Genomic DNA, 13,726 nt, shown 5'->3' with positions numbered 1-13,726 from the left:
TTAAAGAAAGTTTTGAGCAAACATACCATGAGGCTTGCAGGTGGAAGTGCCTGCTTAGAAGGTGGACAAAGTTGATGAAGTAAAGCACACCCTACAGCTGCCGCCTCTGTGTGCAGCTACAGCCCCTTGAAAACACTGCAGCAATGGTTTGGTGCAAATGACGTCTCTGCTTCTGAAGGGGAACTTCTTTGTGTAGCAGGGGCATTACCTACTCCCCAGTGAGCAAGGGATTAACTTTAGCTCTGCTACCTCTCTTCCTGGCACCAATGGCTATATGTGTGGTGTTTGAGAGATTGAGGGAGGATGCTTTGGAGAGGCTGGGCTCTATACTCAAAAGCTGTAGGAGTGGGTTGGTCCCCAACAACAGTATGCTTAGATAGCGAGGGTCCATAGTGCTGAATGTCCATGGTCATGTTGTCTGGCTTTATGCCAGGTGTTTAAAAGCTCCGCGGGATTGTTACTGACCTGATGCACCCAAGTTAATCATGTATGATCACATCCAATCTTCAGGGCTTGATGTGCAGGGACTTCATCTCCGAGGTGGGTTATATGACCAAAAAGGGCCAACCAGTAGTGACCAATGATGACTTCAGTCCTCTCAAGGCCAATTCTCAACAATACATCCCTAATACTGATAAAATCAAACCACTTTATGCCCAGTAGTCACCACTGGCAATGCATACGAAATGCCTCCAGCCCCTTTATGTCTTGTTTAAGCAAGTCCATGTTTCAGAGCCGTATAACAGTGTTTGATAAATCTGTACTTTTGTATATAATTTCACCTTCTTTTTGCTCCAGACCCTAAGCAGGTCCTTCATGGCTGAGGCCGCTAAATCGACTCTTCAGATGCCTGGTTGGCTGCACCCATCTGATGACAATTTACCGTCTCAATAGATGAAATCATCCTCTATTTCCACAGTTTGTCTGGCAGCGTAGATGTCTTGTATCACAACTTTTGTGCTGACACTGTGAATTTTTGTTTTTGCCCAAGCAGTCCTAAGCTAGAGAATTCTTTTCTTTTTGCTTTCTCGTGATGTCCCCTTACCCTGAATTTTGAAGGTCTTGCTGACTGTGACTGTTTTTCAAAGGGAATGGCCAAACATAGTGCAAAAGGTGCAGGAGAATGTGCCTCTGTCCAGGAATAATATTCCTCTACCTCATGTAACAAGACAAGTCTAATATCAGTGAAACAAATAAGTTTGCCTTTGTAAAAGTGAGTGATACTTAGGTCAGGATAAGTATAAAAACAGAACCATTCCCATAGGAATTTCAGAAGGTAATTACTGTATTAGCCTACCACCTGTAGGACATAGGGCTAGGATTGGTTGAAAATGTTTTCTCAGTGGAGGTTTTCAGAGGGACAAGAAATATAGCCTCTTACTGATAAATCAGATGAAAATAATTCCTGTTCAGCTGACCTTCCTGATCTCATCAGATAGGCGTAGACAATTAGGGACAGAGAAATGGCATGTGACTCCCACCATGTGATGCATCCAATGGAATACAGCTCAAACTTTAATTACACTTTGAACAGCAGCTTGAAAAAAATCTGCAAGCAGCCAAGTAGAGAAAAATAATTTCCCCCAAAGCTTCAGTGGACAGTTTGCATACACCCCCAAACCAGTTCTGATGAAACACTGGGAGGGTGTGAGATGAAGCGGGGCTGAATCCAGGTACTGAGGTCTGAGTAGAATGGTTTTGCACAGCACTGCTCTGGCCTTTTGGCAAATTAAATTGTTGAATTCAGCTCTCTAATCTGATTTTAACCCTAATCTTAATTTTCTCTATAGTTTCTGTTCTATCCCTAAGACCTACTACAGAAACTGGTTCTTTCACAAACCTCTCTCCTGTGCCTCAGTCTCTGCAGTAATAAACGTAAAGGCTCCAAATATTAACCTGGTCTCAATTGCAATTTGCTCCCTAGAATCCATTGCCACCAAAACCCCTCACTTTTCAAATATGCTAATAATTTTGCATTTAGTACTTACCAGAATGTCTGCAGAATTTAAAAACTCTGCACCCACTGTAGAGTGGATCTAGTCACAAGTGACCAACAAAAGGCCATCACCTGCTTTTATCTTCCTCCTGGCTCTTCCTTTTGTGTCAGCCCTAAAACCTATATTAGGCACGTAGAGTCTCCCTTTCTCTGTGTAAAACGTGTCTCTCCTATTACTCTTGCTTTTTAAAATGCAGTTTTGGGTATTCTCCTCCATCTGTACCCTTCTGTCTTCCCCTCTGACTAGATTCTGTCCTTTTTACTGCCAGAGGATGTGTGAATCATTGTCTCAGCCCTTATCTTCCATTTCTATCACAAATATCATCATTCTTTTTAATCTCTCAGTGAACAGCCAACACCTTTCCAGTTTTGCTTTTCAGCTGAAAAGTTCTACTCTGAATCAGGGGGTGGAAGAGTGTCTAGGCTCTATGGTTCTTCACTTGCCCCATCTGTGAAATGGGGATAAAAAATACTAGCCCTCCCACCTCCGAAGGGTGTTGGGATGGTTTGTTAGGCTCCAGCTCTGCAACTTTCATAATAGGCCAAATTTTGCACTGGTATCAATGGGTAAAATAGCACTGAAAGTCAATGGAGTTGCACCTGTTTACACCAAGAGAGGATTTGGTCTATTGAGTTGGCATTACTGCATGTGAGCCAGGGTTGCAGAGTTGTGCCCTTTAGAGTGTAAAGCTTTTGGAGACAAGAGCGTTGTTTTCAGCATATTCTGCACAGCATCAAGCATACTCATACATTCAGAGGACTGACTCTCCACTGCCTTGCACCTTGTGGAATCATTTCTACCAGTGCAAGCTGATGTAAATGATTAAACAAGATGCAGGGCCCATAGATTCTAAGGCCAAGAAGAGACTATGATGATTATCTAGTCTGACCTTCTGTGTAACGCAGGCCAGAAGATTTCATCTTGTGATTCCTGCACTGGAGGGAATTACTCTTCCTTATCACATATGTGAGTGCCCTCAAGCCCAGTAACTATGGATGTACAAATAATAACAGCTCCCATCTTACAAAGTGTTGTCTGCCCCTCCTCTGGTGCTGAGCATCCTCCTTGTTCCGCTGATTTTAATGGAAGGAAGTGTCGCTTAGTGTAGCTCAGTTCTGCACAGGATCAGGCCTACTGTGTGTCAGTCACTAGGAGGACACAGAAATGGACATGTGCCTATATTCAAAAGATAAGAGGGCCCAATCCTAGAGCCATCGCATGAGTAGTTCATTGACTTGACTGATACTATTCTCATAACTAAGGGTTGCAGGATGAGGCCATTTAAATTTCTGGACTGGCTGCTCTATTGTCCCTACAAGTAGTTACCATTCTATTTCCAAAAGCCAGTAGAGGCTGGTAAGAATAATCATTACAGAAATGTTCAGACTATGAGACCTTATTCCGGTTTAAGTTCATATCATTTTAATTAGCTCTTCAGAAAAGGCCTGGCACTTACGGAAAATATCCTTAATTCACATCAGATGCTAAATTAGTAATCAAAAATGAATATCATTTGGTCTCAAGCTGGAACTAAAGTATGTTTTGGCATCATTATTAACTGTTAGCAGCAAGTTCTGGAAACAGATGCAACTCTAGATACACTTCATAAATAGAAAACACATTGCAAAGAAAACTCAGATAAAAATATATCTCTACATACCTATATATTTGAGTGTGCTATTTCCTGTCTGTATCTGCCACAAATTCATTCCACTTCAAGTTCCACCTGTTTCTTTCTTTTCTATTGTTTACAAATCTCATACTTCTGAAATAAAAACTCTTTCCCTCTGCCCCAATTTCTCCTGTTTGTTTCCTTTCTCAACAGTAATTTTAAATAAATTAAATGGGGCTCTAGTAAGGACCAGGATTGGGTCCTTCAATTCAATTGGGTTCTGAAAATCAGGCCATTTATTTCAATGTCTAAATATGGATGTAGTTGCCAAATTTTAGGTCACCCACATTTGAAAAAATTGGCCTATATCCTAAAGGCAGGGATCATGCAACACAGCTTCTGGACAATAGCTCCAATGAGAGATTCCACGGTAGAGAGAAGCTCCTATTGATGTTCTACATGTGAGTGCCAAGGGGCAATAATGCCTAGGTAGGATTAAATGGGCAGGAAGCTAAAATGGACAAACTGTGGTTTGCAAAATAAATAGTCCCATTTTTTAAAAAAATACGATGAGTCACAGGTTTAGGTACAAAATGCAAATGACAGAGTTGCTTCTGAACAGCACAAATTTATCTTCATTTTTAGTAAAGCTTTTGAGTCCCACATGACAGTCTCATAAGCAAACTAGGAAATGTGGTCTAGAAAAAATGACTATAAGGTGGGTGCACAACTGGTTGATAATTACTCTTTGAGTAAGATCTTTCAATGGTTTGCTTTCAAACTGGGAGGCATATTGAGTGGGATCCTGCAGGGGTTAGTCCTGAGTCTCATACTAGTCAATATTTTCATGTATGTCTTATATAATGGAGTGGAGCATATGCTTATAAAATTTGCAGATGACACCAAGCTGGGAGGTCTTGAAAGCTCTTTGAAGGATAGGATTAGAATTCAAAATGACTGACAAATTGGAGAATTAGTTTGAATTCAATAAGATGAAATTCAATAAAGACAAATGCAAATACTTCACTTAGGAAGGAAAAATCAAATGCACAACTACAAAATGGGGAATAACTGGCTAGGTGGTTGTACTGCTGAAAACGTTCTCAGCGTTATAGTGATCACAAACTGAATATGAATCAACAATGTGATGCAGCTGCAAAAAAGGCTCTTATCTTTCTGGGGTGTATTAACAGGAGTGTCATATGTAAGACATGGGAGGTAACTGTCCCTCTCTACTCATCACCGGTGAGGCCTCAGCAGGAGTAATGCGTCCAGTTCTGGGCACCGTACTTTAGGAAAGATGTTGACAAACTGGAGAGAGTCCAGAAGAGAGCAACAAAACTGACAAACGGTTTAGAAAACCTGACCTATGAGGAAATATCTAAAAAACTGGGCAACTCTATCTTGAGAAAAGAAGACTCCAGGGGGGAACTAATAACAGTCTTCAAATATGTTAAGGGCTGCTATAAAGAGGGTAGTGATGACTTTTTCTCTTATGTCCACTGAAGGTGGGAGAAGAAGCAATGGGCTTAATCTGCAGCAAGAAAGATTTAAGTTAGACATTAGAAAAAACTTTCTAACTACATGGGTAGTTAAACTGTGGAATAAGCTTCCAAGGTAGGTTGTGGAATCCCTGCCACTGGTGGTTGTTAATAACAGGTTAGACAAACCCCTTTCAGGGATGGTCTCGGTTCACTGGGTCCTGCCACAGAGCAGGGAGGAAAAAGAAAGTGAGGTGGTCAAGGAAGAACTGGCAGAAGGCAGTGACCAAGGAGATTGAATGCGCTGGCGTCATCTGGGAAGACATACCACAGCTAGCAAGTAACTATCATTAGTGGAGGAACTAGACTGCCCAGTGGCACAGCAGGAACTAAGGTCTAAGTTCTGAAATGGGTTTAAAATGAGGCATACATATTTTTTTTCTTTACAGGCAGGTGACCCTTCAATGCTAAATTTCAGTGTTGGTTTTTATGCCCGTTCTAAGTAGTTTTTGTCTGACTTCTTTTCACACATTTTTAATAAGGACTGTGAAATTGGGCTCTAGCTAAAATTTGTCCCTACTTTTTGTCAGGTGTCTTTTAAGAGAAACAGTATGAACCTTTCCAAAAATTGGCAGATAGGCGAATCTTGAGTGGATTTTGTACAATGGGTAGTTTTAAAAAGAAATATATAGGTTTTTAAGAGTCTTTTTGCCACTGTTTTTTTAAAAATGAAAGTTTATCTGTCAGAGAGTGAGGCATAAAATCTTCTCATTCAGAGAAATTCAAAATGGATGCCATCTCCCATCATTCTCTAGGTCTGGAGACTGAGGCCACACATCAAACTTCTACAGTTCACAATGCTAAGAGGGGTAGTGTGGTGAAGAAGGGAAGGTTGAGCAGTAGTCTGGTGTGTTGTAGGGGATGCTTTGGTAAAAAGGGGTGCTGGAAGGCTAGCATCCCCTGACAGACAGAGTTAAGTTTATGATCTGTGAGGTATGGTAACTGTGGTAATGGCAGGGTGAAGGGGCGGATGGGTGTGCCTGTGGTTTGTACTGTTAGTTGGCTGTCTTATTTCCTTGCTTTTGTGTCAGGTACCGTAAATGTTTCATGACTAAGTTCTTGTGTATTAATGTTACTACTCTTTTAACATTTATTGGCCAAAGTCTGCAATTGTTGAAGGCCTTGATTCTGCAAGTCCTTGTGTGATCTGCAGGATGGTACTTGGGCAGTTAGCCTGAGTCGCTAGCTGCACCACTGCGGCCACACTGCTACTTTTAGGCATTAGCTCGAGCAGAGTGAGCATATGTATGTCGTCTTGTGCTGCCAATTACACCAGCTGTTGTGTAGACATAAAATGTGTTAGCTGGCATGTGCTACCCAACACCTTCTCACCAAGCTTGAATATCGGTCTAAACAAAGCCATGTAGGCAGGCAGCAGGGACTAGGGTGATATAACGTTGATATATGTGAGACATAACTGTGAATGTGGCCAATGGGAATGTGGGTGTGGCATGTGAGGCCTGAATCATAGTATTATCATTTGTCCTCCCATTTGTTGATAAGCAATAGGCATTCATTAAAGTGCTCTTGTATATTTCTAGCAAAGGTGATAATCAGTTCTCTGCCACTGTACTAAGAAACAATTATTTTTCTCTTCAAGGCCTTGTAATACTTTGGTTCTAAATAAAGTAATTTCTCCCTCATGCAGGAGGGTGCCTGGACTTTTTTTGTGCTCCCAGGAATGTAATTTTTCTTCTAAAAAGCCTGGTTCTACTCTGAAAAATGGCTCTGTACAAATGGATCAAATGGAGGAGGATCCAGTTTTCTCAGTTTACAAGTGATACATTGGTTGTTGTAACTGCCAGCCCGGCAGACTCACGCTAGGCTCTTTCCTTCTGATATCCCTTCACCAATAATGAAGTGCAGTCCAGTTTTTGCGCTCAGTTACACCTGTGCATCCCCACTGCATTCAGTGGTGTTGCATAAGTGTTTCTGTCTATCTATATTTGTGCTGAGGGGCAAACCATTATATCTGAGCATAGTGCAATCATTAGTGATTTTACACCCTCATCTCATAGGGACGCATTAGCCCCATTTTACAGATGGCAAAATGAGGTACAGAATAGATTAACTGACCTGCCCAAGGTAATACAGGGAATTTGGCAGGAATTGAGACCAGTTCTCTTGAATCCCAGTCCAGTGCTCTATCCACAAAACTATCCTTTCTTATCTCACCCTTCTGTGTGGTTGGACAAGTGTAACTGAGGCCCCAAGGTTGGGACTTAGTTAACAATAGGGTTGAAAATGTGGGACAAGGACTAGAATCAAACTCCCCTCCCAGAGCTGGGTTGGTTCTGCTGGGCTAAGAGGAGTAAAAAACAGTACAATTTCTTTTGTTTCCAAAAGCCAGCAAATAGGAGTTGGAATACACCCAAGGAAAGCACATCTCTTGGGTAAGAAGGTGGCAATTTTTGCAGTCACAAAACCACACTTTAACATTCCACTCCACACTTTATAAACAATACGGGCCAGATCCAGCCCTCGCTCATTTGCCACCATGCAGTGGAATTCACTGCGTTGGGGCGTGCAAGCAGGGTTCCAGAGTTTTCAAATTGTGCTACAATATGTCTCCTTGCTGTTTGAGAGTCAGCTCTAGTCCTCAACCTAAGAAAGCCACAGGCAGCCATTCTAAATGGTAGTGAGTTAACACGCAGTATTACGGACAGTCTCAGATATTGGTGACAGATCAAAATCCTCTTTGGTAGATTCAGAACTAAGTGACAAAGCCAGCTTCCTATGTTTGGAAAAGACAAAAACCGAGAGATAGGTTGTTCACCAGAAGGTGAAGGACAGGAGAAGTGAGGATAGCTTGTTGTGGAATAAAACAGAAAAGTACTGCATATGGTCCTATGATGTATATAGTTAGGTCTTTTAGCCATTATGCATGCGCCCCACATGCTAGGCACTCACGTTTGAATACACACTAACAAGGAAGGGCTTCAGGGCAAGTAACTTGTACAGATGCTGCAGTCCCAGTCTGGGCCTTTCCCTGCAGGTATTGCTGGGGGCAAAATTGCAAAAATAACTGCTTTGACCACACAGGGCTGTACAGACCATCAGGGGACTCAAATGAAAGAGAAATCAATCTAAAGCCAAACACATCATTTCCTCAAAATAAAGTTAATTTTGTTTTTAAACCAAATGAGCATCACAAGGAAAGGCCAGAAGGGCCTGTCGGGCTTTGCCAGAACTGTTGACCCATATGGAAATGCTGCATTCTCTGAAAACCCAGAGAGCACTAAGGCCAGAGAGATCTTTGCTGCTATTTGTTTGAGAAACAAAGTTTTCTCCCTCCAAGATGAAAGAAATAAAGGAATTTAAACTAATCAAATCCTACATGCCTGTTGGCTGACATTCAGTTTGTCCATGATGCAGCTCAGTGAAGTGAGTAACGTTTACAGTGCTCTGAGCTTTGTAGAAGGGAGAAAACAAGACAGAAAGAAATTCACCTGGCTGCAAGTCAAACAGGTATATGGGGCTAGAATCTGAGACTGTAACAGTGTCTTACAAACATGAAAAAATAGAATAAGACCAATTCTTCATGCTTTACTAATGAATTGTAAAGGTTTTCTTTAAATTACACATGCTTTTGGCAGATACCTCACCAATATTTCCACACCTGTCTGTTTAGAATTTTAATGCTCCAGCTAAGACACCTTCCCCTATGGCTCCCCAGACTAACAAAATACACAAGGCCTGCCGTTCCGTTTTTGTATGTTATAGTGGGGCAACCGGCTTACTTTACACAGCTGAATTTACCTTTGTGACCACTTGAACTACATGGGTGTATGCGTATTTGTCTGATAATAAGTGTCAGTGCTATATAGTGTGTGTGCCTAAGAAGATTTCCTCTCTCCTTCATCATTCCAAGGCACAATTTGTCCAGTCTTCCCAGGACTGCTCTGTACCCTAAAGTGACTCAACCAGTTTCTGATAGAGATCTTAATCACACATTAAATAAGGGAATTAGCTATCTTGAGCTACTGAATTGAAATAAGCAAGAGTGAGCCTTAGGACTAAATATTAAATAAACAGAGGCCCTTGACAGTAAGTCAAATCTAATTTAGGAGACAGAAGTCAAAAAATTAAAATATCAAAAATATGGAGAAATTATCATAGTTGCTTCGTAACAGATAGATAAATGGCCCCCTGTTGAAAACAGTGTGATTCAGTAGTTGAAATCAGACAGTTAAAGATAACCTGACTTAAAATGGACCTTCAGTCACTCCAAACTACATGCTCAGAATAGCACGGCAGCACTTTAATTTTTGAATCAAAACCTTTAAAAGAAAGAAATTTTGACCCCTTCACAGTTCAGAAACTCTGGTACCACAGACAGATCTTCACTTTTGCTGCTAAGCTGCATTTGAGGGCAGATAGCTTCTGCATAAGCAGCCTCAACCTTTCCTGTTCCTGTCTGCATAAGTATTTTAGCTGAAGCATGGTCTTTACCTGAGAGGCGTCTGGGCACATCGGTGATGGCAGGAAGGCCTGTGCCTCGTGAAGAGGACAGGGGAGTTGTGGAATGAATGGATGGTGAAGTCATCTGGCTCAAGTAGGATGGGTAAGACTGGTCATATGACCATGGAGGGGATGATTGTGCCTGTCTGGGGTCTAAAAAACAAAACAAAAAGAGAAAATTAAAAAAGAAATGAAAAGGTTTAGGGACACCAGCAGCTTAATCAATGAAAGTGGCATTATAGAATCTAAGCACATGGATGTCATGAAAAATGAGAATGCTTGACAAAGAAGAATTCCCAGCACCCTTCCCTTCTCCCTGGCTCTGAGTTTTTCACCTTGGAAAATAATATGGCGGGAAATGCTCAGTGCAGAACAAAGCACTTCCTCTGAATTTCTAAAGCAGTAGCAAGCAGAATTTAAAATGATGTAATCAGTGTTCCATAAATTCCCATACTCTCTAATCCAGTCCTAATAAAGCATTCCACTAGCAGCTCAAAGCTGTGTTAACATCCTCAGTGTGTGTGGTTTTTTGTTTTGGGATTGTTTTTCTTTTTTTAATGCTGCAGCTGAACTTAAAACTGGCTTTTTGGGAGGGAAGGAGAACTAAAAGTTGATGGCCACATCTGTCAAGTTGTTATCCAGTTTTCAACATTAAGCAGAAGCATTTTCAGCACCGAGAAAGTGATCCAAGAAGGAAAACGTCATTAATCCTATTAGCATCTGTCCAAAAAAAATCACGTTTGGATTCTAGTCCGATTACCTGTAATCACCATCAATATCATCTGAAACTGAATGGTTTGAGGGTAACCACTGAAAGTTAATTATGACTTTTCTAATTTTTACAGCTTGCCTTGGAGGGAATGATTCAAGGACATGAAGATTTTCTTTTCCACTAAAGTTCTGGTGGGCTGCATTGGGTGAGAGAAGAGGGTGGGCAGTTCTATTTTCCTACTACTAGGTTTTGTAAACAATTTTGCTTTTAGTCAATAACCGGTGATTCACTGCTGACAGGAGGAATTACTCATCAACATTTATTTTTTTCTTTTACATTGGTGAAAACCCAACAGCATTTCCTAGCTAAGAGAGTTTGTTGAGAAAGCTAGGTGGTACGCAAGAGAACTGCATGCCTCTGGATTGCTTTATACCTACTGCAACGCATCCATATTCTCTCTACTATTTCCAAAGTAGCAAATCAATCCCAGTTTACCTCAAGAAGTTGCTACATTTGAGCAGTGTCTCAAGGCTCCACTTTGTTGACAGAAACACAAAATCTGAATGGCATAAGCAAACCCCTCCTCATTTTTTTTTCTTCAGGAAATTCATCTTTAAAAAAACAAAACAAAACCCTCTTTCTGCTCTTCCACATGGCAAAACCTTGTAGTGTCAGCTATTTCTTGTTTATTTTTTCTGTTCAGACATGATTTGTTTGAAGAGATGTCTGGAAAGCAGATACTTCCTTGAAGCAAAATAACTATACAGATACAACCAAAAAAAAAGCCCCTTCTAATTTAATTTTAAAAGGATTTTCCTTCAGTTTGTCGTTTATATTAGAGTTGAATAATATAAATGGTTAACATAAATGCTCCTCAGAAATCTGAAGGACACTTGATTGTTAAATGTAATGAACTTCTTTGTTTTCACAATTTCAAGGCTAGGGCCCTATAGATTGGCACAACTTCAAATAGGACTGGCTGTTGTTATATCTGATATTGACACTTCTTTCTGCCTCATACCAGTACTGTAATCCACTATTCAATGAATAGTAAGCAAATTTAAACTGGGGGGTGGGGGGGGGAGCTTATGCACAGTGGCAAAACAGTATCAAAATTAATGATGGGTCAGGACCAGAACCTCAAAACCAAACTCCTTCAAATTCCAGGAGGTTTTCAATCCCAGTCTTTGAATCCAAATGACGGTCCCTTATAGTTTTGATTCACATCTCATACTGGAAGGGGCTTAATTTCTATTTCAAATGGGGAAGAAATATCCTAAGAATGGATGTTCTCACAAGATTTGGGCCCAAGACAGTGAGACCCTCACGCAAACAGTTGCTCTCATGGGATTTCTGCCACTCAGAATGGTAGAAGTCGCATGGGAGCAGAAGTCCTTTCCACATTTGTGCACCATCACACCTTCATAGAATCATAGAAGGTTAGGGTTGGAAGGGACCTCAGGAGGTCATCTAGTCCAACCCCCTGCTTGAAGCAGGACCAATCCCCAATTTTTGCCCCAGATCCCTAAATGGCCCCCTCAAGGATTGAACTCACAACCCTGGGTTTAGCAGGCCAATGCTCAAACCACTGAGCTATCCCTCCCCCCCTAAACTCAACTCATATCCTAGTCCTCATTTGGCCTGGGACCCTGAAATCTAGCCTAACCCTAGATCTAAATATAGCCTCTTTGGCTCATCCCATCTTAAAATAAGAATAAAGGCTTTAGCGTCATGTAAACTGATTCTTATTTTTGATACTTGATTTCAGCAATTCACCATTGTAACAGTATGAGTTTTAAAAGCAAAAATTATTTTAGAATAGCAGAGGAGGGACTCTCTTTTGGTTAATGCACTGGATTGGGACTCAGGAGATCTGGGTTCAATCTTGGCTTTGCTAGACATAGGTGCTAGAAGTAGGGGTGCTGCTGTACCCCAGGCTTGAAGTGGTTTCCATCATATACAGGGTTTACAGTTTGGTTCACTGGCTTTCAGCACCCCCACTATACAAATGTTTTTAGCCACAAACTCCCAATGTGACCGTGGGCGCAAGTCACTTAACCTTTCTGTGCCTCAGTTCCCCAGGATACTCTCTTTCTCCTACTCTTTATCTTGTCTGCTTAGTTGGTAAGCTCCTTGGAGCACAGACTGTTTCTTACTATGTAGCTAGCACGATGGAGCTCTGATCTTGGTTGGGGCCTCTCAGTCCAGATAGCTCAGTGCAGAGCCGACCCATGCCTGCTGATAGTGGGGGGATACAGTGAGGGGAGTGGCTTCAGCAGATATTACTGAGCATGCTCAGTTCATGTGAGCATGCTCAGTACAAAGCCAAGCAGCAAACGGGGGGGATATATGACCCCGCATGCCCCCACCCCATGTCGCCTCTGACTCAGTGGAAACATATTCCAACGTGACCACTTCTCAAATGAAAGTGAAAGTAAGCTCAGTTTGAGCTCTGCAGAGAAATGAGGGCCCAGTTCATCACTGATTAGAAAAGGAAGCAACTGAAAAGAAAAAACTGAAACCAAATCAAACCCAGGCAACAGTTGATAGAAAAGTTACTACTGCAGTTGAGAGTAACTGCTTGGGAGGAAATCAGGGCTGCGCCAGAATGGATAGTTATGAGACTTCCTCGCCACCGTAAGTCAGAGCTGAGGTCACCATTGGGGCAGGGTGGAGAATCTTGTCCTGTGGCTAGCTGACTTTGTTCACTGTGCTTGGCCTGTTAACAAACAGGAAACTGAAGTTTCTAACTTCTGTGAGCAGAAGCGTTCAAAGCAATGCCACCTCATTAAGAACAGCAGGTGTTTGTGTGTGCATGTGCGGAGGGCTGGGGGGGCCGGGGCGGGGGAGCTGCACTTGTGCTGCCTGTCAAAGATTACTTGCAAAGCCGAACGGTAAATTGCACTCATCTCCCCAAGCTGGGCTGAACGCGCTCATTAACCAGGCTAGATGGGAAATTCAATGCACAAACTTCAAAAACAACTGTTAGTTGTGCAGACCGCTGGCCAGCTGGGGACCCACAATGCAACATTCTGTGGCACGAGGAGCTAGTCTACACTAGAAGCATTACAGCTGTGCCGATGCAGCACGTCAGGTGAAGACTCTCTATGCTGATGGGAGAGAGCTCTTCCATTGGCCTAATAAAACCACCTCTGCGAAACCAGAGGGAGACGCTCTCCTGCTGACATGGTGCTTTCCAAACCAGAGGTTAGGTTGCTGTAAGTTATGTTGCTCTGACGGTGGCTTATTCACACCCCTCAGTGACATAAGTTATACCGACGTAACCTGTAGTGTAGACAAGCCCTAACACAGCTCCCATCAAATGCCACTGGAGCAGGAACTTAGGCCACAAGAGATCAAGCAATCCTATTTGTTTGGGGTTTTTTCCACATACGCCACAGTC

General features: G+C 42.0%; 1 protein-coding gene across 1 annotated transcript in view; it reads right to left on the bottom strand.

The window, feature by feature from the left end:
- Nucleotides 1–13,726, bottom strand: part of RUNX2 (RUNX family transcription factor 2) — a 196,845-nt gene that overhangs the window by 27,451 nt on the left and 155,668 nt on the right. The window contains exon 7 of the mRNA XM_073335765.1: nucleotides 9,603–9,764. Within this exon, the coding sequence (XP_073191866.1) occupies nucleotides 9,603–9,764 (162 nt within the window). The remainder of the gene's footprint in view (nucleotides 1–9,602; nucleotides 9,765–13,726) is intronic.

Source organism: Lepidochelys kempii, chromosome 3, assembly GCF_965140265.1.
Source record: "Lepidochelys kempii isolate rLepKem1 chromosome 3, rLepKem1.hap2, whole genome shotgun sequence".
NCBI classification, from domain to species: domain Eukaryota; kingdom Metazoa; phylum Chordata; order Testudines; family Cheloniidae; genus Lepidochelys; species Lepidochelys kempii.
This window is presented reverse-complemented; position numbering and strand designations above follow the sequence as displayed.